This window comes from Psilocybe cubensis, chromosome 4 (assembly GCF_017499595.1).
Source record: "Psilocybe cubensis strain MGC-MH-2018 chromosome 4, whole genome shotgun sequence".
In the NCBI taxonomy this organism is placed as follows: domain Eukaryota; kingdom Fungi; phylum Basidiomycota; class Agaricomycetes; order Agaricales; family Agrocybaceae; genus Psilocybe; species Psilocybe cubensis.
Window position 1 is genome coordinate 3,615,577 of NC_063002.1, and position 27,065 is coordinate 3,642,641.

At 48.8% G+C, this 27,065-nt stretch overlaps 5 protein-coding genes across 5 annotated transcripts; 2 read left to right on the top strand and 3 right to left on the bottom strand.

The window, feature by feature from the left end:
* Positions 1 to 1,792: 1,792 nt before the first annotated feature.
* On the bottom strand, positions 1,793 to 3,057 carry JR316_0005348 (uncharacterized protein; the record flags this gene model as incomplete). Its single annotated transcript, XM_047891108.1, is given in 2 exon segments — positions 1,793 to 1,820; positions 1,838 to 3,057. 2 exon segments carry the CDS (start codon positions 3,055 to 3,057, stop codon positions 1,793 to 1,795), a joined length of 1,248 nt encoding a protein of 415 aa, XP_047750869.1.
* Positions 3,058 to 3,792: 735 nt separating this feature from the next.
* Positions 3,793 to 5,102, top strand: JR316_0005349 (Malate dehydrogenase, cytoplasmic; the record flags this gene model as incomplete). The annotated part of the gene is made up of 6 exons (XM_047891109.1): positions 3,793 to 4,026; positions 4,083 to 4,166; positions 4,222 to 4,227; positions 4,283 to 4,306; positions 4,359 to 4,907; positions 4,977 to 5,102. 6 exons carry the CDS (start codon positions 3,793 to 3,795, stop codon positions 5,100 to 5,102), a joined length of 1,023 nt encoding a protein of 340 aa, XP_047750870.1.
* Positions 5,103 to 5,557: 455 nt separating this feature from the next.
* Positions 5,558 to 7,862, bottom strand: JR316_0005350 (uncharacterized protein; the record flags this gene model as incomplete). Its single annotated transcript, XM_047891110.1, has 6 exons — positions 5,558 to 5,944; positions 6,253 to 6,449; positions 7,073 to 7,313; positions 7,452 to 7,495; positions 7,563 to 7,727; positions 7,829 to 7,862. 6 exons carry the CDS (start codon positions 7,860 to 7,862, stop codon positions 5,558 to 5,560), a joined length of 1,068 nt encoding a protein of 355 aa, XP_047750871.1.
* A 2,303-nt stretch (positions 7,863 to 10,165) lies between these two features.
* On the top strand, positions 10,166 to 11,240 carry JR316_0005351 (Non-heme chloroperoxidase; the record flags this gene model as incomplete). Its single annotated transcript, XM_047891111.1, has 4 exons — positions 10,166 to 10,342; positions 10,438 to 10,574; positions 10,632 to 10,642; positions 10,705 to 11,240. The coding sequence occupies 4 exons, from the start codon at positions 10,166 to 10,168 to the stop codon at positions 11,238 to 11,240; spliced, it is 861 nt and encodes a 286-aa protein (XP_047750872.1).
* A 196-nt stretch (positions 11,241 to 11,436) lies between these two features.
* JR316_0005352 (Carboxylesterase A) lies at positions 11,437 to 14,142 on the bottom strand (the record flags this gene model as incomplete). Its single annotated transcript, XM_047891112.1, has 14 exons — positions 11,437 to 11,742; positions 11,801 to 11,861; positions 11,924 to 11,945; positions 12,002 to 12,055; positions 12,114 to 12,154; positions 12,197 to 12,716; positions 12,769 to 12,826; positions 12,875 to 12,917; positions 12,978 to 13,242; positions 13,305 to 13,527; positions 13,580 to 13,645; positions 13,722 to 13,895; positions 13,953 to 14,030; positions 14,086 to 14,142. 14 exons carry the CDS (start codon positions 14,140 to 14,142, stop codon positions 11,437 to 11,439), a joined length of 1,968 nt encoding a protein of 655 aa, XP_047750873.1.
* Positions 14,143 to 27,065: the final 12,923 nt, after the last annotated feature.

A 27,065-nucleotide genomic window follows, 5' to 3' on the forward strand; every position in this document is an offset into this window, starting at 1 on the left:
CATGTCGTCCATATCGTCAGAATGCCACTTCTCTGGCGTGAAGAATATCAGCATATATTTCTTCTGGTGCGTTTGGTTTATCTATCATATTTCTGGAAATGTACTTATTCATGAAAAACCAGTGCTGGTGCCGTATTCGGGCAGACAGTACTCGTTACAGCGATGCTTATTGGCCTCATTTTGAGACATAGGTCAGGGAAATCACGAACTGCTCTTGTTTCCCTGCTCCTAAACCAAGGTTTGGCGACATTTGTACTTATTCTTGGTATGCCATACATCACTTCCTTTCCACGCCATTCTTGGCTTATTGCGATTCCGTTAGCCCTTGTGTCTAGTATGATGGTCTACAACTTTTTCCCTCGTCTTGGCATGCACGAAATAAACGCTATATTGTCGTGAGTCGTTTTTGCATTATTCAATTAAAGATAACTCTAACTTGAATTAGCTGGTATAATGCTCTTTTGTCCATTGGAGTAAGTAATTGTTCCATTTTGCTATTTAACGTATGGTCTTTTACACCTGGTTCCCCGTCCAGACATGCCGGCTCTTACTTCAAATGTGGAAACTAGGGTGTCACGATTCAGGGAACGACCCGAGAAGAGACGAAGTGGAGCCACACAGCTCCATTATTTTTACCAGTATAGTCATTGAATCATGCTATCAAACCCCCAGCGCCCGTCCAACTTCGAATACAGTGCGGCCGACAGCGTCGAGTTGACATAAAATTTTAAAATGTGATAATGGTTACCCCTGCAATCGCCCCTTTTGACCCTACAAAACCTATGAACCATGCTCAAGCTCACCTAAAGCCATCGAGTACATCTTCATAGACGATTCTATATCACAAAAACAGTCCTTTGTCAAGCCCACCCCTTCATTGATGATGACGCCGATGGGCCGGCCCATGCACACTACATACCCTATAATAGCATGCCACGCGTTCAATGTCGGCCCAATTGCTTCATCGAAAGAATTCATACAACGGCCAAAGATCATGCAAAGCCGTAAGGTGCTGCTATATGAGCAAAGTATGTGAAGGATAGTTCCAAGTTTGCGCTACGCTTCGGCCGATCTTCAACTCGAAGTTCGAAGCGCTCGTGCGATCAATCCGATCAATCGATCAATCGGAGATTGGCCTGAAATCCAATGTTTTTGTTCCGAGGAGGAGCCGAATGTCCTTAGCCGTGAATCGCCTGATTGCCAGGGATTCAAGATCAACACAGTCTTCGATTCTTCTGGTATCTCCAGAGAATAAGGGAGATGTAGATAAATTATTGTTTGATTTTAATGCTTATATGACTCTAAATATTTCACTTTTTTGGGTTATTTTTTCGATGTTGCAAGAAATATATGTGTATTCTGTGGGTTTCAATGGTATAGTGACAAAGTAGATATTGAATGGAATCTTGTAGGTAAGCTTTGGAGGAAGGCATTGTATAGATATTATGGGCGGAATGGATGGAATCTAGTGAGATGACATGTTCGATATTCATATTGTACAGCAAGAAAAAAAATGAACATATCCAGGTGAAAACATAAATATGGATTAGAAAAGAACACAAGTTGAATATTTGATCGACAAGACATGAGCAATCCATTTGTTATTTCATGACCCTTGAAGGTTGAACTTCCATATTCTGAAATTGGTTGAGCATAACTTGGTGGTGACCTGTAACGGTTTTCTTTAAGGACAGTAATTCAACGACTTCCATGCAGCCAACGGCCAAACCAACTGGTCCGAAACGACGCAGTACTAGTATTCGTATTTCCAGTGGGTGTCTCTCCTGAATTATTAATGCCAGAACTTTGACTTGGCCTTCCTGTTGTCAAGTTTGACGTAGATCCAGAGCCATTACTCGCGTTATCGACGATAACAGTGTACGCTGGAGGTGGGAAGTTGGGGATGGCGTTCTGAGCTTGACCATGTCCATGTTCATCCGGCATGCTTTGGGATTGTGAAAGAGGGTTGGGAGGAGATCTGTGCTCGTTTTCATCTTCTTGACTGCCTATAGATTGCGTGGTACTGTTACTGTCCGAGTCCGAGTCCGAGTCCGAGTTCGAGTCCCAGACCTCTTGAATAACTTGCTCCAGAACAGGTTCTCCGTTGATATGTATCCTCACATTACCATTATTTCTGCTCCTGACAGAGTAATTATGAGATATCGTTGTTCTGGACGTATGCACAGTCCTCTTCCCGGTTCCCGGTTCAGTTCCAGTCCCAGTCCCAGTTCCCGCTCGGACGCGCTGGGTAGCAGTTGTACCACTCTTCCTATTCCCAGACCTTCCAGAGGCATTCCTCGCATTGGTGATAACGACGGATTTACAATTCCCAGAGTTGATATTCGAGACAATGCAATTGACACCGCTGATGACCTGAGGCGCCGACATTGGCTGGGGTGATGGGAATATCATAGGCTCTGGCATTGACATTGGAGTATTGTTAGTAGCATATGCTGAGCTACCTTCACCTGCGTGAGAGGACGCCGCGTGGTGGCTCCAGTGCGGTGGGGACCATTGGCGTTCGTGCATCGGAGCGCTAGATGGGTGTCTGCATTTATTGCTACATCTATGCGGCTTAGCTGATGGGGTATTAGGTTTGCGCTTCCCATTGTTCTTTGCACTGCCAGACAAATCCAATTTAGACGCTGGACTGGGCGCTGGGGGCCGCGATGGAGGAGAAGGATAGTAGAATGCGGGGTGCTGTAGTGGCCTTTGTGCGTAGGCGGGGTGAGCACGGGGGAAAGACCGTTGCGCATTTGCAATGGCTGCGGCAGCTTGCGCTTGTGCAGCTCCAGTTATTGATTGTGAGAAGGCGTTCCAGTCGGTCGTCGGTGACATAAAACTAGGGATGGGCGGTGGGCTGAAGAAGTCGTCGCTGGGCGTCAAATTTGGGTCATTGTGTGTACTAGATGGTGGTGCTTGGGCAGGTCTTCGTCGAGGGCGGCTAGAGAGGCCTCTGTTGCACGAGTGGTGATATTGTACGTTGGTGTAATTATTGGAGTCGGTGATGACTACTGTATGAGGATGCGATGTACTCTTTGCGAGACCGGAAGGCATGTTTGGGTTGGAAATAGAAAGAGTCAACAAGAGGAAAGGAATACGGACGGTACTTTATACGATTTAGCATCATCACTGTGTGATTATGCCGAGTCATCGCCCCAGTGGCACGCACTGTATGCGTGGTAGATTGGTGCCACTTTATGCACTTTGGTATTCCGAATTCAGCGACAGGCCTGTGAGACAAGTATCTGTGTATTCGGAAAACTTTAAATAGACATGGAAGCCACTTGTAAGCTGTGAAAACTCCTCCTGTATAGAAGAGAATGGCAGCTGGTATCACCAACACGGACATCCAGGCGCTCCTCCATCCATTTTCAAGTATGAGTATACATAGCAATCAGATAATCTATGCCCAGTCACACTTGAAGCGCTCGTTGAATCAAGGATCAATCGGAGATTCAATTTCCTTGTTCCGATGACACGCCGTCGTATCCCCACCATATGATTCGGTCTTGAGACGCATTTCTTATCTTATCGTCATACCAGGTTTCTTTTGTACGCTATAATTTTGCCCGACAGGTCCTTTCTCGCTTTATCCATGCCACCTGAGAGGTATTCAACATAGAAGACTGCGGGGAGAGAAGCGTCGGAAACGCGAGTCCGAAGTGACCCGAAGCGGGGGAAAACCCGTGACGGAAACGGATGAACGCGAGAAATGACAGAGAAAGTGTACCCGTACCCCAACAGTTCTTACACCCGGACCACCACATCCAAAAAATCTTGCTGAACGCCATGCTCTCCCGTGTCGCTGCCCGTGCCCTCGCTGCCCCCTCCGCAGCCCGCTTCTTCTCTGCCTCAGCAGCGCACCAGACCAAGGTCGCCGTTCTCGGTGCCGGAGGAGGAATTGGCCAACCTCTCTCCCTGCTCCTTAAAAGTGACCCCCTCGTCACATCCCTGAGCCTCTACGACATCCGCGGCGCACCCGGAGTTGCTGCCGACGTCAGCCACGTCGACACTGCCAGCGAGGTGCGTGTTTTCTGTGGGTGGGTGGTACTGAGGCAATTGATTGCTGTGACGTGTAGGTGAAAGGATACGCTGCTGATCAGCTCGACCAAGCTCTTGAGGGTGTCAAGGTTGTTGTCATCCCTGCTGGTGTCCCCAGAAAGGTACGTGGCTTTTATTGCAATGTAGATGAATTATCGCTCATTCTCCGTTTTATAGCCCGGAGTAAGTGCAAACCAACGCGATACAGATGAATTTCATTGACCAACATTTTACCTAGATGACCCGTGATGATCTCTTCAACGTGAGCATTACACTTTTTACCATTACTTGTAAATTAACACCGTTTTCTTCAGACTAACGCCTCCATCGTCCGCGACCTCGCTGCGGCCGTTGCCCGCGTCTCTCCCGAAGCCCACATCCTCGTCATCTCCAACCCCGTCAACTCCACCGTCCCCATCGTCGCCTCCACCCTCGAAAAAGCCGGCGTTTTCAACCCCCGCCGTCTCTTCGGTATCACCACCCTCGACGTTGTCCGTGCTGCCCGTTTCCTTGCCGGTGTTACTGGCGCCACCCCCGACCAGACCACTGTGACCGTCGTCGGCGGACACAGCGGTGCCACCATCGTCCCCCTTCTCTCCCAGACTGCCTACGGCAAGGGCGTCACTGGCGAGGCCTACAAGGCCCTTGTCCACCGCATCCAATTCGGTGGTGATGAGGTTGTGAAGGCGAAGGATGGTGCTGGAAGCGCAACCCTCTCCATGGCGTACGCTGGTGCCAAGTTCACCAACTCCCTGCTCCGTGGATTGAACGGCGAGAAGGGAGTCGTCACCCCCACCTTTGTCAAGAGCCCGCTGTTTGCTGACCAGGGTATTGATTTCTTCTCATCCAACGTTGAGCTCGGCGTAAGTTCTCATCGTTAACTCCACTTTTTATTTTTATCGCCGCAACTGAATTGATTTCTCTTTGTGTAGCTTGAGGGTGTTGAGAAGATCCACCCTATTGGCCCTCTGTCCGCGGAGGAGGAGGAACTTATGGCTGCGTGCTTGCCTGAGCTCAAGAAGAACATTGAGAAGGGCAAGGCTTTTGTCGCTGCTTAGAGTGATGTGGTAGAGTAGAGTAGAGTAGATGGAGACACTTATATCCAAATACATTTCTTGTTTGGAACTGGATGGTTTTTTTTTTTTCAAGTGTGTTTCGAACAACTTCAGGTTTAATTTCAAGTGCCAAGTGGTGAAAAGAGAACATGACGAAATATATTGGAAAGCATATATAGAAATCAATGGATGAATGTTGAAAGCAGTGCGAAATCAAGAACAAGTACAAGTTACAACATGGGTATCTTTGCGAAACTGGATGTAAGTGTGTGTAATTAATGTGAATGTGAATGTGGTTGTGGAATCACAACCACATTCACATTCACATTAATTAAACACAGTTACACTTTGGAAAAATTAAAAAAGTCGGGTATGGACTGGCCACGTCCACTGTGTGTGGCCGGCCGACGTAACCGGTACTCTCAACGACGTCACTGGAGTGCTGAGCCGTCTGCCGTTCATCGTGTTTCATACGCCGCTTTGCCTGCCGACTTGCCGTGGTCGTGGTCGTGGTCGTGGTCGTGGCACACACTGTTTGTCGGCTCGCTCTGCGTGATCTGCGAGGCCGAGGGGGGCGTAGGCGCCCGTGGGTCCTCCACCTTCCTCACATCACCAGCACCCGCACCTTGACCCGAAGGCCCAGCCTCAGCCTCAGCCTCAGCGGCAGCGGCGGCGGCGGCGGCAGCAGCCTCCGCGCGCCTCCTCCTCTTCTCCTCCACATACTCCCTATCCCTCACCACCCCGCCGACCGTGCGGAACGTCGACGTGATCGGGAGCGGCACCCAGTTCTGCCAGAAGATGAGGGACCTGGTGACGGGCCCCATGCGCCGTGCGTGTCGGCGGTTCTGTGAGGACGAGGAGCAGGAGCAGGTGGTGGAGGAGGAGTCTTCGGTTGTGATGCGGAACAAGAAGGCGATGACGACGCTTAGGTTTGCGACTATTAGGGAGACTGAGATCTTTAGGTGCGACGTGTGTGCGCGGGCGGTGGGAAACGCGGAACGGGGACGGAAAAACACAAAGATAAAGATAGAGTAGAGTAGGTCAGCACCAGAACGCAGCCACAAATTGATACAAGCGCCCACAAAACACACAAGCGCCCCACAAAAAAAGAATAAAATAAAATAAATAAAAAAAACTATAAACGCAAACGTACCTGGAGAACAGCAGCAAGCAACTCCGGGAGCCCGCCCCATTTAAGCACAAAATACGCATGGTTGAGGCTGATAGCGGTGGTCGCGAGCGTGGTGGAGAATATCGCCACGACGCGGATTTTTTGTTGGTAGTCGAGGTTTATGCGCCAGACGAGTTGGATGGGCGCGAGGATTAGTATCGCGTCGCTTAGCACGTCGGCTGTATGTTCAATTTGAATTTAAGTGTGTATGTCGGTTTTTTTGGATATTTGGATTTATTTTTGGAGGTTCGGAGGTGTGAGAGAAGCAAGCGAGCGAGTGAACGGAGCACCGGGTGCAAAAAGTGAAAGTGTGGGGTAGAGATGAGGTGATGATCAGCATTGATATTGATGTTTGTGAAACGATGGGAATGGAAGAAGAGAAGAGAAGAAGAGGCGCACGACTTCTACTTTTAGGAAGTCAAAGTCGGCAAAGGTGGGAAACGTCTATTCGACGATAGAATCGGCTCTGTTGACTTGATACGCGCTACCGTGCGCTTATTAGCGCTTAGCACTTGCGCCAAGTAAGTCACTTGTAAGTAAGCGGATGAACGTTTGAACGCCGGGGTTGACATCTGTTCAAAAGCACCATGCTCCCTGGACAATGCTCTCTGGACAATGGTGCCGTAACACAATGCCTAGTAGCCAAGCCAGCAAGCCGCGCAGCGTTGAGTGGGTAAACGTACATCCCATCCCGCAAGTGCCAAAATGCCCCACACCCAAAATGTAACCCCACAAACAACGAAACAGAAAAAGCAAATACGATTCCAAAAGCAAGGCTAGACAGAGCTAGATTCAGACTCACTGATGACCTGTGCGACAGCGACCTGCGTGCCCAACGGGCACTGCGGGTGGATCTGTGATTTCCACTGGTTGGGGTTGGCCTCGCAGACCCACCAGATCTGGGCGAAGAGGATGGCCCAGGTGACGCCGAAGAGGACGCCTGTCCAGACGAGTACCGTTCGGAGCCGTCCAAGAGACACCCGGATGATGGTGAGCAAGATGGACATCCGGGACGACCTGGCGGCGAACGCAGAGTCAGTAAGCTCGTTGGCGGTTGAGGGTTAGGATCATTTTTGGCGGTGGTGTGCGTACCATGTTACAGCGTAGAAGAAATTAGGCAGACTTTGAATTAATATCAATGTTAGCCCAGGATAAATGGTGAGTTCATTAGTAGCGTTGACATACATATATGCAATAATTAGTTTAAGCCGCATCGAATGCGTGTCTTTTTAGAATGACACCGCAGCATGCCAGTCAGTCAGTCCAGTCAAGTACTAAGAAGGGGGACTTACAAGGGTCTTGCAAGTGCACCTCTACCGCCGCCATGAACACCACCAGCAGAATCATCGCCATGAACGCCCAAATGTCGTCCCACCAGATCCGATGCGTCCGCATACGATCCCACAGCCGAAAACAGGTCACCAGCACCGCGATCGATGAAAAGACATAATTCACAACTACGATTCCAAAAAAAACAAAAAAAGACAGCAAAAGGTCAGCAATTTAACATACATCGGAGAAGATTTGCCTGAATCGTTTTTCGGAGGGACGGACTTACTTCTCACATCTTCTGGTCTCAGACGGCCCAACATTCCAGACGAATGACAAGAGCGGAGCGCAGGCGCGCTACCCTACTCCACAACGCGCGGGGTATCGAACTTCAACGGACGGCGTCCTTGAAGGATATCGGGGGAGGGCAAGAGATGGGAGGAGGGGTGGAAGTGGGACGGTTCAAACGTCAGACGGGAATCCGAAAAGACAAACCATTGCTTCCCCGGATGCCAGTCTTATTATAACCGCCAAAAAAATGCCAATGGCATTGTACGTTATATAATTTACATTTGCCTGCAACATGGGTCGTTGTTGTCATGTTATGTATGCAAGTAGTGCGCATTTCTATTCTAATCATCTACATAGACGGACGGGAGAAGTAGTGCATGCGCATCTATACTGGATTCCGGGAATTTTTGGATCCATGGACCATTGACATGGACCGCTTTTGAATTGGATCAAGACAACACGTTTCATGCACAGGTTTTCCTTTGTCACAAAGGAATTAAATCGCGTTAATTTGCTACGGGTATGATGATTCGCTCGCTCCTTGTCATTTGGGCCTTGTGTTTTTCCACGGGTGGGGTGGGGGTGGACTTACGGAGTATGTATGTAGTAGATATCCGCAACTAGCAGGAATCAGGATGGCACGCTCTACGCCGATGCCCGGGGTTCCCATAATTCCTTTTCAACAAAGACATCAAGAAACTAGCACTGGCACTATAATTACTAGCAACTCCTGGTTAGCTTTGTTGATGAGATGGACTCGGATTCCGCAGGGGATAATGGATACTGACAGAGTCCAGAAGCATCCTGAGGAATAAATGAGGTTGCATCGAGGCTTTCCCTTCCCTTTCAAAAAACATTAAATTTTAATTCCCCGGATTGCGGATGCGGATGCGAATGTAATATCTGCTGAATTGTTCACGAGGGGTACTTTTAAAAAAAATAAAACCTGCGAATGGACCAGGCTAGTGGCACGACAGCCAGACAGAGCGCGCGCGCGCGCACAAATCGGTATATCATAGTCACCCAGAGCACCTCCCTCACGAGTCCGCAAACACCACAAATCAATCCGGAACGTTAGCCATCGACGGTTTACCGGACTCCCGGAGGAGAGGGGAGGGGATATTAAAGGATCACACTATGTACAATGTGTCAAGGGTACACGTACTCCTATCTCGCAGGCCGCGGAGAATAAGGTGTCAGGTGGATGGGGGGACGGAACACGATTGGGCTGAGTGCGTATCATTTCCAGCTTCATGTTTTGCGGTACTGCGTCTGAGACTGACTTTCCCGATGTTAATCCCATATCGAACCGTAGTGTAGTATCTAATAATGTCTAGATAGGATACACAAATCAAGGAAGCGGAAGCTCTCAACTCTGGGACTCAACGATATCTTTGTGCGGCAGGATCAAAGCCAGATGGGAACCTTTCGTTTTCACGATGCCATATCCACGAGTGATTAATGTTCTAAAAATAAACGGACGAGCATGGTACTGCCTTCGTCCAGGAGCGAAACACGCAGGGATGATAGGAGAAACAGAATCTTTAAACAAGGGTCGGAGGAGAGATGAAAATCAAGCTGGAGGGAGGGACATTTTCCTACGTAAAAAACGGACAATCAGTTTTCGTAGTCGAGTTATCGTAGGATTGAGTACCTGAATTACTCCAACCGAGCGAATGGTGGTAGTAGACGTGGGTTTAGCGTTTTTCAATTGAGGTTTGAACGTGTGATATGTCACTGAATGTTAGCAGTTTTCTCGTCGCCTGCGTTTGAAAACACAGAATGATTTTGTGCATCGATCCAGGGCGCCTAAATCAACAATCATTTATCAGAGTATGAACAGCCAGCGGCAAGACGCTCTGAAAAAAGATTAAACCTGTAAAATTTTAATTTCGAAATCCTCTCGAGCAGCAATTCGTTGTTCAGGCCCCTTCGGAGTCGATAATTCTGTCTATCAGTTGGAGACAGTTAAAATTTTCCAATGTCACCAAGGCATTTTTTTTGACATCATAAAACTACTTGGCGTGTCTCGTACATGCCCAGTGCCTCTCGCACTGCGCAGTTGCATCCAACGGTGCTGACAGTGAAAAAAAACGCGATGAATTAGAACCACCCAACTAACCGTGTGACAAACTGAATAACGGATGACGGATGAGAAGCTTCCCAAGATTTTACGGTCTCTTAAATGACAACCTGACTGAGCCTCGATCAAATATCCGACTGGGAACGGAGGCGGCGGCGGCGTGACCCCACCTATCCACCCACGATCGGTTAGACGGGATTGTCTTAAAGACCGTCAACGGTTCCCTGGTCGAGTCGTTATACCGACTCCATCATGTCATATCTATCCACTGATAAAATCTTGAAATCCAGTGATGGCACCGTTATCTTCGCCAGAGCGGTTGGTCAACCTGATCGACCCAGCCTGGTCTTTGTCCACGGGCTTGCGCTGAGTGGAATTGTATTTGACGACCTGTTCAAGAATCAAGATCTGTTAGATCGGTTTTACCTGGTACGAATCGAAATGACACCCCCCACCCCCACCCCCACTTCTCCATCCCCGCCTTTTCACCGTTGTCGCGCCCTTCCTAATTGTACTCATGGAAGGTCTCATATGACATGCGCGGACACGGAAGAAGTGGGAAGCCTGATACAATCGAGGGACATGCATCGAACTTGTACGCGGATGATTTTGTAGCGGTGGTTAACGCTTTCGGTCTACAGTCTCCTCTCTTCGTGGGCTGGTAAGCAAAGACCAATTTTTGCCGGCTAGAAACTTACCAATGGTCTATGTACAACAGGAGCCTTGGCGGTAAGCATGGGACGACGACATTTAGGTAAAACGACATGCTTACATCGATACTGTTGGGGCAGCTACTGTCGCATGCGATATTTGTGCGAATCTAGAACCAGGCGCGATCTCAGGAATCGTATACGCCGCAGGAATGCCATACCTCGGCCCAGTCACCAGTGTAGTTGGAAAACCATTCGTTCTTGGGTGTCTTCCAGGTCTCTACTGCACCGATAACGTTAACGTGTCGGTTGAAACCAAGGTCGCTTTTGTTGATTCAGTCTTCACCGATCCCGATAGTGTTCCTATACACATCAAATGGGCATGGTTAGGCTCTGCAACAGTTCAGTATCCTGCTGTATCTCGAGCAGTTCTTGGGCGAATACAGGATCCAGAGAAACTTTACGAAGCTGGATCCAACGGGCTTCCGTTATTGCTGGTATACGGTACAGAGGACAAACACCTGGATGGCGAGGCCGCAGATAAGTGGATGAGGCCACATTTCAAAGATTTTGAGGTTCATTTTATTCAAGAGGGAAGCCATTCGCCATTCTACGACAATGAAGAAGAATTTGTTGGAGTTCTCGTCAATTTCGCGTCTCGAGTCTTTTCCAAGTAGTCGGAAGCATTCCAATGCATGATGATAGGAGGTTTCCAAACAAGCTTGAGTGTGCAAATGAATAGGAGACAAAGCATGAGTGCAGACTGTAAGTTGAAGCGTCGTGCAGCTCGCCTTTACTTAATCTTTGAGGACTGTGTATGACAAGGAATGAAATTTTAGCGCTTAACATGAATAGGCGGTAGGTAAGTAAAGCCTAGTTGCATCCTTTCCCGTTCCTCACCGTTACTTCTGGATACTTTTGTTCCAGAAGGAATGGGAAAGCAGGGGTAATAGGACCATTCTGGCTAAGCTTCGAAACGGCATCATACATGGCGCGCTCTTCGCTATTCATATTAGCCATCAATTCTTCTGCTTTGTTGATACCATTTTCGTGCCATGGTTCCGGGAAAGGCTTTCCGAGAGGCTCGCAAACAGTCCCAGGCTCGGGGAGGGTCCCATCCACGAAGTACTGGCGAACGTACTTTTGAGTGCATAGGGACGGGGCAGAAATGGAACAGTGCTTTAGATAAAAGAAATTCAAGTAAGCTCAATTGGCAAAGGACGCAGGTTCGACTCACCCCAGCGGAGTTCTGAGTTAAAACGACAGAGTCTTTAAATCCTTTTGACATTTTCTTCGCACTGCGCCCCAGTGTCACATACGTCAGTTTCTATATCTCGTCATGAATTAAAACATGACTTACGCCCATAGCGGCGTCACCGGGTCTGTAATGCAGAATGTAAGAGTGCACTGTTCACGTGTACGGTAGTTTTAAACCTACCTGCGGTGTTTCCAATAAGTAAGATGGGATGGCTTGTGCTTGTGTTAAAAGGCCCTGATGACGGTCATATATAAGGCATTGGGTATAACCCTACGAGACAAGCCGTGCTTACCTTGGAAGTGATCTTTAGGAAATTTTGGCCAGCCTCTATAGCTGTCATTAGAGATGGTCAATCATAAACTCACATTCACTTACACGCAACTAAATCGTATTCTCGCCCATATTTCTGACCAGCCCGATCCCTCAATTACGGATTTGAAATATTCTTCTGATGATTCCAAGTCGTCGGGTACATCATCGCCATCATTGCATAGAATCGCCGTCTGGGCATCTATGACGCTATCAAATTGTCTTTTTGAGGCGTCGCATTCGCACTGATACGGTGCAGCAGTAATCCTGTCATAAATTGCGTTGGCTTTCCCACCCGCAAGATCGGCAAGTCCTTCTGCGAGAGATTTGAAAGTCGCATAGGGGGAATAAAGGGACGAAAACACAGCCGAACGTAGAAGGATATAGTCAAAGACACCGTATTTTGAATCGGATTTTACAGGGATCGGACGACCACGTAATTCACCATATAATCTGGTCAGATTTTGACGGATATCTTCTGCTGTTGGAGCCCAGAAGGGACAGCCACGGGGACCCGCCTCAGCACACCCGGTGAAGAAAGTGTCCACGGCTTTGTCGGTGTCCAGAAGATTCTTGGACCACAAGGCTGAGGGGGGGATGAGATATGGTCCGGATATCACAATGATTACAAAGCATACTTGCGTAGTAATCCTCCGAGTCGACAACACCGTCAATCAGAAGACGCTCAATTCTGTCCTACAGAGAAAGTTAGCGACACAAGGTAAAATCGAAATTGGGTCTCACCGGAAACATTGCTGCGAATGTAGCACCCAAGACAGACCCGTACCTGCCCGGATTCAGAATTGAGCCATATGTTCCAGTGCAAATAAGTTTCTAGTGGTCTCACGAAAAGCCCCAGTACTGTATCTTCGTCCTGCCATGTGCTTCAACGATGCGCAACATGTCACGGGCGGTTTGATCTGTGTTGATGTGCCTTAGGTACCCGTAGTCGGTCTCAGCGGCTAGTTGTCCAAGTACTTTAGAACGAGCCAACGTTCTAGTTATACCCTCCTCGGAGTTGTTAGCCAGCGTTGGGAGACCATTTTGGGACCATAACGAGCGCTCGACATCAGTTTTGAAGAACGAAACGCGAGGTGTAGAACGTGCGATGCCTAATGAATATTATTGTGTGAGCGTGCCAAACCATTTAGCATCAGAAATAATTGCTATTCACCGCGAGGGTCGAAACCAACAACGTCGAAGCGAGGACCTACGATGAGGCTTAAAAGGTCACCATTAGTACCTTGAATCAAGTCTACACCACTCCCTCCTGGTCCTCCTGGATTGAAAAGAATGGGACCGCGATAAAATCTAGATGTGCTGGGGATCAACGCGGGTTTACGAATAAGAGCAATGGTGGCTTCTTGTCCATCGGGATCTGAATGATTAAGAGGTACCTGCCAGTATCATGGTTATGATTGTTTAGAAGAAAAATACAAGGGTGCTCACAATCAAGCGGGCGCATTGACGTTCGCGAAAGCAAGGCTGCCATTTGAGATCTTTGGATGGCACAACCTACAAAAATGAGCGGAAAGTTAAGAAGATCAACTGATCAAGTGATTCAAGATAGTCATGAGTGTCGCCAACACACCTCTTGCCATGAAAATTCTTTGGACGCCGCTCGCAAAAATGGATTATTGTTTAAGACAGTATAAGAAGATGTCCAATGCAGGACAGCAATTCCACAGAGCAAGGAAATGAGAAATGCAGTGGCAGGTCTTCGCTTTGGCATAGTGGTCACCAAGAGAGTTGAAGTGGTGGGAAGCTGCCAATGGGCTCAATATCAACCGCTGATGCCATCGCATCACTGGAGCCGCAGTACGTTGATCACAATGTACCCCGTGAGTATAACAGAGTTGGGCATTGCATTCGAGAGCACAAGTGACTGTTCCCTAGGCGCCTAATACCATTGAACATGAGCATGTGCTTCGCAATGGCTTTCGTTTGGTGATAACAAGTGCGCGGAGAGCCCTGAGGGCGTGGCGTATTGGAAATTCAACGGAGGTCGCCATGGGGGAAAACTACTGTGCCACCGCGCGGCCCGTGCGCCAGAGGCTGGCATCTGAAGTTTAATTATGGAACTCCGAGAAAGTCTCCGACTCGGCCAGACCGGGCCCAGAACATCTTAGCGTTCAAAAAAGTTGCATTCATTTAAGAGTAAAAAGCAAGATGCATAGCAGTTCAAGTCCTCTGGAACACTTACAAAGCTTAATAAATACCGGTCAACGTTCAACGTTCAACCTCAAAAAGTATCTGAATCTAAACACTAACTGGAGCGGCCAGACATTTACGTTTGTGAGCAATTCTTCTGTTCTACAGTTCTATTTTCAATTGATTTCCTCTGACAATTTTAAGTCCTGCAGATAAAGATATCTAAGACGCTGGCACAGACGGATTGGATTATATCTCACAAGGCAAATGTGGTGTCAAAGTAGTAGTGAGCTTACTGTTTCTCCCAAAAAATTCACACATATATATTGTAAAAACTAATTTACAGGTAAAATAATTTGAGTTCACTTGAGACTGGTGCTCTTCATAGCAGTTGTGCTTGAATAGGTTGGTGTACTAGTTGTTTCTGCAATCGGACATTGTGATTCCATGATAACAGTGGTCAGGATAATGGAACTCCTTCGATCCACAGCATCTCTTCTTGGATAACTATCCCCCCTCTCATCCGCTGCCAACTTCCACATTTGCAACAGCAGTCTGCAAGTCTGCGGTATATAATCCAATTAAATATGATTATTGAGAACCTTGTCAAACAAAGTATGATGAAGAGGCCCGCTTACAGCAACTGACAACAAAGCGTTGTACCATCTTTAAAATAAAAGTCAGGCCTCGACGAAATACAATTCAAGTGATAAGCAGCTTACGATAGCATGGCATGTCCATCGTGCATTCCGAGGCGGAGTTGGGGAAAGAAGTTGTAGATCAACATACTAACTACAAGGGCTGACGATAACGATGGGTTAGTGATCAACCTTCAATGCTTACAGGACGGTAATAATAGACACAGTACCGAGGACCAAAATGAAGGTGGCCAGACCCTGACTCAAGAGCATAGATGTAAGAGGGGTTTGAGATTTTCCTGATCGGTGTCTCCAAATCAAGCCAATAAGAATTGCCACAACAGGGACAGTCTGCCCTAATACAGCACCAGCGCTAGGTTTTGGCTAGTAAGTAGAGTCGGAAGAGCGGCTGTGTATATTTTAGCGCGATCGACCTACCTGAAGAAGTATATACTCGCATCCTTGGCTCCAGCTGCCAATGAGAAGCTGCATCCTACTGGGCTAATGATTGTGTGAATAAAAATTCCGCTGGCGCCAAGTTCCAACAAGACTGAAGTAGCGAAAGTGAATAGAAAGAACAACTTGATTCTACGCCATTGATTATATAGTGCAAATGCTGACGAAAAAGTAAGTACGTTGAACTATCAGTAGAGTAGATCTTTACGTACCTCTTAGTGTTATGACCACTTCCATAAAGAAAATACTCATCTGCGTACACATCGCCTGTGATATCAAAGTCGTCCGACATAGAGTCCTGTCTGTCGATGGATACGTAAAAAGATAGATGGAGAGCACTTGATTAACTCTGCATGAACACGTCAGTGTACTAATAAACCATGCAATCAATTAATGAAAAGCATACATTTGACCCAGGAGCATCAAATAACGAGAACAAGCGTAAAGTGCCTTTAAAGTGCCTAATAGGTTCCCTCTATATTCCGTTAACATTTGTTAGGCTTGGATAACTGTTAAACGTTGACATACCTCCACAGATGTTGGATCTCATCTGGAAAACAGACAGCAGCCTCCCATATCTGTATAACCAGTGACGCAACTAAATATTTCTTAAACAAACAATTGACATGGAAGACAATATGAAGGTGTACGAACCGGTAGCTAAACTCGCCGAATCTTGAGAGTATGCTCCATGATGATCATGCTCGTCGAAGGTACCTTTTTGAAAGAATAAACTTGGCATTGGTAGCTGGCAGTTGCTTCAGCGAGGACGTAAGGGAATGTGATGGTTTGACAACGGCCACAATAACGATGCATAGCATCGAAGCCGACTTCATTTTGATGTGGTCGATTAAATACTCCACAGCACTCAGGGCTGGCTCGCGTATCTAGGGTCAGCTGTGGTATAGATTTAGACTATCATAGATGACATGCATTCAAACGTGCCTTTGGAGACGAAACAAAAAGTTTGAATGTTGGGCAACGCAAATAAATTGGGTTATAATATAATAGTTGCGACTATCACGTTTACGTATTCATTTAGATTGGGCCCTGGTAATGGACATTATAGCTGCATTGGCAGGAGAGATAATGTCAACGGGTGGAAACTGCGAGTCAGGCACAACACTTGTCAGTACTACGGAGCTGCTCCGCTCGAAATCCTCCCCTTGTGGGCCGCTCGTGCCCATTTCGGACGTTCCTAGTTTCCACATTTGTAACAGGATTCGACAGGTCTGGAAGCAAATGAAATGTCGATGTGTTAGCAACACAAAGACAACTTGAAATTCCACATACCCCAATCGATAATAGTGTACTATACCAGCTAACGTGAATTCAAGTTGGTCGCTATTAGGCTATAAAATTTCATCGGTACAATAAATGACTTACGATAGCACAGCGTATCCATTGTGCATGCCGTCGACAAGGTCAGGGAAAAAGTTACAAATTAGCATGCTGACCACAAGAGCTGTCAGGTGCTCAGTCAGCGACAGCATGGACTAAATGTTAGAGTTCCCTCTAACGTAGACACACACACGTGCCTGTAGTCACATATCACACAGTATTTGTAGACACACCCGTAGCTACGTAGCCTCAGTTCCTTCTTTGTTAGCACACCCAACACGTTCTGGTCCTTCGTCTCTCTCTCCCGCCTCGTCTCCGGGTCTCCTCCTAACATCAAGAAGGAACTCTAACACATTCAAAACATCCTCTCTCATCGCCTTTTGGCATTTCAATACCACCGTTTCCCAAACTGCCTGGACTACCTCGTTCCCCTTCGATCCTGCCCATCCAGCAGGATATCGAAGCCTGTACCGACACTTGTGACCGCTACTCTTGGCAATTATTTTTTTTGCAAAGAGACCTCTTGTTGCACGAAGAAACCCTGCGTATTGCTTCCAACCAGGGTGCATCTTTTGATACCCTTCGGCGACTTACTGCTGCTGTTATAGACTGTCAACGGTCAATCTCACATACCAGAGACCTTCTCGCTTCCGCTGAAAGACAGTTGCGTTACCTACACGACCAGGCTGATCGCGTTCGCGACCTACAAGATTGTCTGGCTACTCTGTCTCGCCGCATTGATAATCTGGCTTTTACCACCTCTCTTAGCCCTGCTATTTTGTCTGGACTTCACGCCCGCCTTGACGATATTCTCAGCTCTCCTCTCTTCTCCAGGTCCTCTACCCCAGACAGCTTACCTGACCTTGAACCCTCCGATTAGAAGCGCATATATTCACCCTTTTGGCGCATACACCCACCCTCTCTGTTTTTTTCTCTTTCCTTTTTTTAATTCGCTTCTCGCTTATCGTTTGCACTCATGCCTCCCGGAAAAAGTAAAGGTCGTTCGGTCTCCCCCCGTCGTGGTCGTGACGGTAGTGATGACGACACTGTGTCCCGAATTGACCCTGCCATTATCGCTCTCATTAAGGCTAGCCAGGAATCCAATAAAGAAACTATGAAAGATATTCTCGAACTGTCGCGTATACAAGCCGAAACTATGTTCAAATCATTCCTCGCGTTACCCCAACTCCAAACCTCTACCCACTCCTCTGCGACTACCTCTACCGCCCGCTCTGGTGATTCACGCGCTTATAAGGTGCCCTTTCCAGGTGCCTTCGACGGCTCCTCTGATACTGTCGAAGACTTGCTGGCCTCATGGCGTAACTTTTTTCACTCCGACCCCGAAGCATACAAAACCACTGATTCCAAAGTACGCACCGCTCTCAGTTCTTTCAAGACCGGCACGCCCGCTGTCTGGCGTAACCAGCTCATTGAAGAGCTAGAGTCTGGGCAATGCGTCTTAACCAACTGGTCCGACTTTGAGGAGCGCGTGAAAGACTCCTTCCTGTTCCATTTCTCGCAACAACGCGCGGCACGCGAGATCATGTGCATCCGTCAGAACTCCACGCCCACTCAAGAGTTCATTATTATCTTCGAGAACCTTGCCTTTCGCTCCAAGTTTAACGACGAAGCGTTGATCCAATGCTTCAAAATGGCCTTGGATAAGCGTATTATGGAGGAGATTGGACGAACACACCGTGAGATGCCCACATTCGCGGAATGGAAGAGTGCCGCAATCTTGATGGCTCACAGACTGCGTGAGACTGATGCCACGGTGACTCCGGTCGTCAACACCACCGCCACCTGGCGTCCTCCCCCTTCTTTCACCTCCACCCCTTCCACTGTTCAAAAGTCTAGCAACCCCCGCCCCGCTGCTCCTGCCCCCAACGCGACTCTACCTGCAAACATCTCCGCTGCTCCGAATCGACGTGCCGCCCTGCCCTGCTTTAACTGCGGCGTATTTGGCCACTTCATGCGAGTCTGCCCCAAACCCAAAGATCTCGAATTCCAACGCAAATCACGCGCAAAACTGGAACGAGCTCGGGCCGTCCTCGAGTGCTTTGATGCTTTGCCTGATGACGACAAGCATGAGATTCGATGCGTTGATGTTGACGAAAGTGCCTTGTTTGATGATTCGGATTTTGTTTCTTGCGTCGAGTGAGTAGTACGTCCTCGCCGCTTCTGTACAACAACCCTGTAATTACTCCCAAATTGCATGTTGCATTGTCTCCAAAATCCGTACCTCTGCCCGTGTTACCTGTTTACGCGACCCCTCAACCTTCATTATCCAATTCTGTATTGACTCCTGACAAGCCCTCTTCTTCAACAACATCACCCAACTCCGACTACCCGACACCAACACTCCTGCCCGCGCACCCACAACCTCCAACTATGGCACCCGATTGCATTCCATATTCAGACCTCTTTTTATCCTGTCCTGAGGATGATCCACCAGAGCTGCAAGCCCCAGATGCCTCTGATGATTCGGATGAAGATTCGCCAACCAAGCCTGCTCAACAAACCTCCGCCCACGATGATGCATCTGTCTCTATGACACACGATGCAAGTCCACCACCGGCCCCACGCGACTCTCTACTTTGCAGCCCGCCCGTCGCTGACCACACAGACTGCCCGCCTTCAATCCCTACACCTGTCCGCACCGTCCTGTGCAACTTGCGCCGATTACGCAGCACGCCTTGGCGAACCGAGAGCCTGCTCAAATCCTGGGCCCCAAAGGAGCGTTGGGACGACATTGACGATGATCTGATTGCTGCTCTTTGCGATCTCCCCTGGACCGACGCCGCCAAAGTCCTCCAGCAGCTCAAGAAGCCCCGCGACTACATCTCCCGCATGGGGAGTAAATGCCTTGACATTCCAATGTCGGCTGCACCCCCAGGCTCGACCTCTTTGGTGTCGCTGAAAGCGCTCTTAGACAGCGGTGCCACTGGTTGTTACGTGCACTCCGATTTTGTCAAACTCAATGGATGGGTGACTGAGCGGCTGCCCCACCCCGTTAGCGTTTACAATGCAGACGGAACTCGCAATGCCAACGGTGCTATCACAGATGTTGTTTACCTTGTCATCCGCATTGAAAACCATGTTGAGCGACTCCGCCTTTCAGTCACCAACACGGGATCATCTTCCCTCATCCTCGGGCACTCCTGGCTCTGGTTCCATAATCCGCTTGTTGACTGGCGAGAGGCCAAGCTCTGCTTTGCACGCTGCCCCACGTCCTGTGGTGCTGACGTGCTGCCGACTTCGCACCCTGATGGCGAAACCGTGAATGTTTGCCGCGAAGGACCCCAGCTCCGTGAAGACGACATCTTTGATGACAGCCCGGGCCCCTTCACGCCGGTCTCTGCTGCGGAATGGGCTGACGCCTTTGCTGGTGAACTTGCCGATGGTGAATCGATGTGCGCGGTTGACCTCAATGAGTTCACGTCCGAACAAGTCCATGGCTCATGCGACCACCGCATTTCTCACTTTTTGCGAACTCAACGTGAAGCAGCTTCATATCCCGACCGCTACCTGAAGGAATTTGCACCTGTTTTCTCCAAAGAGGAGTTTGACGAGCTCCCACCCCGTCGCCCATGGGATCATGCTATTAACCTGAAACCAGATGCAAAGTCGTTCAAAGCAAAGCCGTACCGTCTGTCGCCCGCTGAAACCTCGAAGGTCAAGGAATGGATAGAAGAGGAAAAACGCACTGGCCGTATACGGGACTCCATCTCTCCCTATGCCGCCCCTTTCTTCTTCATCCAGAAAAAGGATGGCTCACTGCGCCCTGTGCAAGACTACCGACGCCTGAACGATATCACGATCAAGAACCGCTATCCATTGCCGCTCATCTCTGACCTCATGGACAAGCTTAAAGGCGCGAAAGTATTCACCAAACTTGACGTCCGCTGGGGTTTCAATAACATTCGTATCAGGGAAGGCGATGAGCACAAGGCTGCCTTTATCACGGAGTTTGGACTTTTTGAGCCTCTTGTAATGTTCTTTGGATTGACAAACTCACCAGCTACCTTCCAGAATATGATGAACGATCTGTTCAAGGATCTCATTGCTGGCGGCCATGTCGTGATATATATGGATGACATCCTCATCTTCACTGATGATGTCCAGTCCCATCGACATCTTGTCCGCAATGTCTTGCAGATTCTGGAGGACAACAAGCTTTATCTGCGGCCAGAAAAGTGCTGTTTTGAGCAGGACCGTGTGGAATACTTGGGCGTCATTGTCGGCCACGGGAAAATGTCCATGGATCCCAAGAAAGTTGACGCTATCACCTCTTGGCCAATCCCGCGCTGTCGTAAGGACGTCCAACAGTTCCTCGGTTTCGTCAACTTCTACCGTAGGTTTATCAAGAACTTCTCCCGCATTGCCGCTCCCCTGCATGCCCTGGGTGGTTCGGCGCCTTGGGTATGGGACAATTTGTCAACATCCGCCTTCAACGAGCTCAAATCCGCCTGCGCTTCACACCCGGTGCTACTTCTTCCCCGCGACGGTGCCCCATTCCGCATAGAGGCAGACAGCTCTGGATACGCAACCGGCGCGGTGCTCAGCCAATTTGTTGACAATTCCTGGCAACCGGTCGCGTTTGCTTCAAAAGCCCTCAGTCCCGTTGAGCGCAACTACGAGATACATGACCGCGAACTACTGTCAATCATGAGGTCTCTCGATGACTGGCGACGCTACCTCCACGGCTCCGATTCTCCTGTTGAGATCCACACCGATCACAAGAACCTTCAGTATTTCATGACCGCTCAGAAATTGAACCGTCGTCAGGCTCGCTGGTCCCTGCAGCTCGCTGAATTCGATTTCGTACTCGTCCACAAGCCAGGCCCGACCATGATCTGCGCAGACTCGTTGTCCCGCCGCCCCGACTACGATAAAGGTGTTGGCGACAACGAAAACGTCACCTTACTGCGCCCAGAACACATTCGACGTACTGCTGAATGCTCAATTGGGGATGACCCCGTCCTGGCTGACATTCGAACTCACCAGCACCAAATCACTGAAATGTGGGAAAAGCACAAGAACCTGCCTGGCTGGTCCCTCCACGACGGCTTGCTTTCATGGCATAACCGAATCTTTGTGCCAAACAAAGGCAACTTGCGTCAACGAATACTCGCCGACTGTCATGATCACCAATCCGTAGGCCACCCTGGCCGGATGAAGACCATGGAACTCGTCCTGCGCGACTATTGGTGGCCGTCACTATCAAAAGACGCGAAGCGTTACGTTGATGGATGCCCCACCTGTCAATCAACTAAGCCTCTGAGGATGGCGCCCGCGGGCCTACTGACCCCCAACGAAATCCCTTCCTCCAATTGGGAGATCATTTCCTGTGATCTCATCGTGGACTTACCTAAATCTCGCGGCTTCGATTCGATCTTTGTCGTCGTCGATAGACTCTCAAAAATGGTTCGTATCATCCCATGCAAAAAGTCAATCACTTCTGAGGGTCTCGCGCGCCTCTTCCGCGACCATGTCTGGAAAGACTTCGGACTGCCACGACGCATCATCTCCGACCGTGGTTCAATCTTCCTGTCAAACTTTACTCGGGCCCTCAACGACCTGCTAGGCATTTCACAGAACGCGTCCACCGCATTTCGACCTCAAACAGACGGACAAACTGAGCGCGTCAATCAAGAAATCGAACAATACCTACGGATCTTTGTGAATAACAGGCAAAATGATTGGGTGGAATGGCTTGCATGCGCCGAATTTGCTATCAACAATAAGATTCACTCGTCCACTGGCTTCTCGCCCTTCTTCCTAAACTATGGCTCCAACCCCCGCCGAACCCTGCAACCCGCACGCCTCTCGGACGACCGTGTCCCCAAAGCTCTTGAATTCGCCTCTCAAATGGATTCCCTCGCGAAGGAATCCGCTTCAGCGCTAAACCTCGCCGCTGATGCAATGAAGCGATCCTATGACACCTCTCACCGCGCTCCACCCGTCTTCAATGTTGGCGACATGGTGATGCTCAGCGCCTCCGACATCAAGTCCTCACGTCCGTCTAAAAAGCTCGATGTTAAGCGTCACGGACCTTTTCCTGTGACGAAACGCGTTGGCATCCAGTCTTACACCCTCGACCTACCGGCCTCGTGGTCGATCCACCCTACTTTCCATGTCTCTAAACTCTCCCGTTTCATACCAGCAGAATTCGATTCCCAAACTTCACCCGCGACACCAACACCTCCCCCCGCGTTACCACCCCCAGACATTGCAAGTGTGCTCGGCCACAGGGCCCTGCGCAGTGGAACACAGTTCCTCGTGCTGCTCGATGGCTGCACAGAGGAAGACGCTTCGTGGTCAAGCCACTCATCCTTCCCTAACTCTGAAGTACTAAACAATTACATACGCCTCCACAACATCCCGGACGCCCACCTTTAAGAGGGGGGTGATGTTAGAGTTCCCTCTAACGTAGACACACACACGTGCCTGTAGTCACATATCACACAGTATTTGTAGACACACCCGTAGCTACGTAGCCTCAGTTCCTTCTTTGTTAGCACACCCAACACGTTCTGGTCCTTCGTCTCTCTCTCCCGCCTCGTCTCCGGGTCTCCTCCTAACACTAAAAGAAAATAACCTATACAGTACCGAGGACTAGGACGAATGTTGCCAGACCCTGATTCAGTAGCATTGTCACAAGAGGCGTTCGCGATTTCCCTGTGCGGTGCCTCAAAATTAATCCAGCGAGCATAGCTATAACCAACACCATTTGTCCGAATATGGCACCAGCACTGGGTTTCAGTGAACAATTAGAGTCGATGCCTTCATGTATGGTAGTGTAGCCGCACATACCAGAAATAGTATATACCCACGTTCTTCAGACCCTGCCCACTGCACCCTAACGGACTCGTAGTCATGGCAATAAAATTTCCACTACCGTGTAGTTCCAACGAAATGGAAACGGTGAAAACACCAAAAAATAACCATTTGATTCTGGTACTTTGATTATACAACGCAAAAACTAGGTCAAATTACTATCGGATTAATTCCACATTCAATCCAAGTACTCACCTCTCAAAATCATCACCACCTCCATAAGAAAGACTCCCAACTGAACGACAACGCTTTGGGAGACTAACGCCTTCCTACACAACGTTTGGTCTTGTGGCGCATAGTCAAAAAAATCCATGGAGAGCACATGATTCACCCTGAATTTATATGATTATCAAAATCGTCTATGCAGTTCTTAAGCAGAAAAGATAGTAACGTACACTTGACCCAACAACATCAAATAGCGCGAACAGCTATATAGAATTTTTACTGCCCCAAATTTGCCTCTGGTATCAGCCAATCCGCCATGAGATAGGTACATTGATTACAATAGGATAATTCGTACCTCCAGAGATACTCAACCTCTTCCGGGAAGCATATGATGGTTTCCCAGACTTGGACAGTCAATGAAGCCACTGAAACGTTAACTAAGTAGAGGATACGAGAATATGGAGTTGATAGAGTTGATACTCACAAATAGCCCAACTAGCTGGGTCTTGAACAAGTCTTCCAAAATGCTTGTGCTCGTCCAAGGAAATTTCAAGCATGAATAGTTTAGTCATCGCCAACTGTAGACTGAGTCGACAATAGCACGCAGAGAAAAGGTGTGAACTTACTGAGCGCTATATCGGGCAGCTTATATATGATGCTCCAGGAGTCAGGGCAGAGAGCACCGAAGCATTGTCATTATTCAATACAACCCTTGAGTTTGACAACATCAAACGTTTCCCGCAAGAGAATTAACAGCCGTCTTACCGAAATTGTGACATCCGTAGCCCATTATGTTGCAATTTAAGACCTTCATATCATGTTACTATCAAACTTGCGACAAAGAAGCAGGGGAGCAGTATGGAGACTTGAATGCGATATAGAATTTTCAAAAATTTGAAAGACATTTCGCAGGGGCATGCGAGTCTATGACGCCTCGTCATCAATCCGATAGACTGGTCGTCGTTAGCCGTTGTGAGTTGTCGAATCACCGTCTTCTCCAACAATGTGGGCAACCTAAGTGCCCCGGTGTCCATCGTTTTGTTCCACAAAGAGCGAATAGCGGCGTTAGCGTCTGTCTGTCCAATTATACCTGTAACCGGTCTGTATAAGAAGTAGTCAGGATAGTCACGAGGCTACTGTCCAACGTGGAGACTCGAGAATCCGAAATCGAGGTATATGGCGCCTCTGGTTTGTGGGTAACTGTTGTCCTTTTGTATTCGTCAGCACGGACTACGCTAAGAGTTCGGCTTCGTTGGGGAACAAATTAATTGAATCTCCGACAGATCATCGACATCGATCAATTGATGGCACGAGCGCTTCGAACTTGTAATTTCGGCCGAAGCAATTGTCACAGCCTGCAACATCCTCACCTATACACTGCTGGCGCTGATACATATTTGATAGAAAAATATGTATCGGTAATTATGTTTCCTATTGGTTTTTGACGTATTTTACTGGAATATAGGCTTCGGGCTTCCCTAATTGGGTAACCCCGGACTCTATATACGAGAAAAATATGTCAAAAACCAACAGGAAACATAATTACCAATACATATTTTTCTATCAAATATGTATCAGCGCCAGCAGTGATAGCTACTCACTTACATCCCGACGTCAACCATTTATGTAGCAGCATTGGGTATAGTATTGATTTGGAAACTCTATGAAATATCAATAGATGGACACTATTATAAATTCAAAAAGAGAAAATCTCAGATAGCTCCTGGTTTATCGACGCATTTTTGCCATTTTGATGGTCCTGGCGCCCACGATGCTTTAAGCCACTCGGTATCCCACCGTCTAGACGTTTATTCTATATTAGGTTAAAAGAACAAAGGCAAGTCACTGGGGTCGACACACACACACACACCGTTTCCCAGGCGTCCGCGTCATGCTTTATTGGTCATCGTCATCTTTACTCGTTCCCTTGTTTTTCCCACCTTTCTTTTCGGTCCATTGCCTGTTTCTATGGCGCACTTAAGGCCTTGGAAGACGATAATATAACCTATCAGAAGGTAAGCATCATCGCACCGCTCCTTGATCCGCAACTACCACCTCCAGCACATTTCCCACGCACCTAGAGCGCGAAGGGACTGTCTGACGGGCGTATTAGCTGTCGAGTAGAGTAATTAACCAAACATAACACGTACCTAAAAGTACTCAAACCCAACCCAACCCAAAAATCACCCACACCCATTAAACTTGTCAATGAATGTCACCTCCGGCACGGCGCGTGCCAAAAAGACAACCACGGGAATCTCTCCCACGCCGGGTCAGAGTGACGCTGCTTCGGCCGATAGGGCGACCAGGAGCAAGGGGACTGTAGTCAATGAGGACCTCCAGCAAGTCCAGAACGCGAAGGGAGGACGTACAATCTTGGAGGAACACCAGTTGTTGGTGCCAGCTGGACAGAGTCTCACGGCGCACCGGGCCGCCGCTTGCCTGTTTCAGATAGCACAGATGTCGAACAAAACTCCGCCCGTCGTGGTCTAAGCCATGAGGGGACTGGCGTTCATGCTAGAGGACATGGAGCTCCCGCTCGCGACTCAAACCTACCACGACGGATTCGGCGAAGAACTGGCAACTTTCACAAACGAAATCAAGTCCTTAGTCCAACACGCGCAAGACAAAGTGGATCAGAAACTTGACGAGATCAACAAGGCGACGGCTAATCTTATCAAGTCGGCTAGCGTGACCCCCCCGCGACAGCCCTCAAACAGCGGACCCTCATACAGCCAGGCCCTCTCGAAGGGCCTCACGTCGGTCAACCAGATCCTGGTACAAGCTAACGTGGCAACAAACCCCAGAATGTTGGCGCGACACGGCATTCGGGCTCGACAGTCCATGCTGGAAGGCATAAACAAAGATGCGAAAGTCGGCTCCATGGGGGATAGGGAGGCGAAAGACGCCATCAACAAGATCCTCCAGGCGCTCGAGCCGGAGGGTTCAGTAAGGATCCGGTCGGCAATAAAACAACGGAACGGAGGACTCCTGATCGAGTTTGACTCGGACTTTGGCGCGGCGTGGATGCGAGTGGAAGAGAACAGAGTCAACCTGTGCAAACAAATCGGAGACGACGTTACGACCAAGAAACGAACCTACGAGCTGATTGCCATGGGAGTCCCACTCACCGCTGAGCCCGAAGATGCAGACTTCCTGAGGGAGGTTGAGGAATCCAACAGAGTCGACGAGGGCACGATAGTCTCCATGCGCTGGGCCAAGAAGATCTCGAGGAGGGCGGTAGGTCAGAAGAGCGCGCATGTCATACTCACGGTCAACGATGCCAGCGAAGCCAACAGGCTAATCGCCATCGGCATGTACATGGCTAACAAACGGGTGAGAGT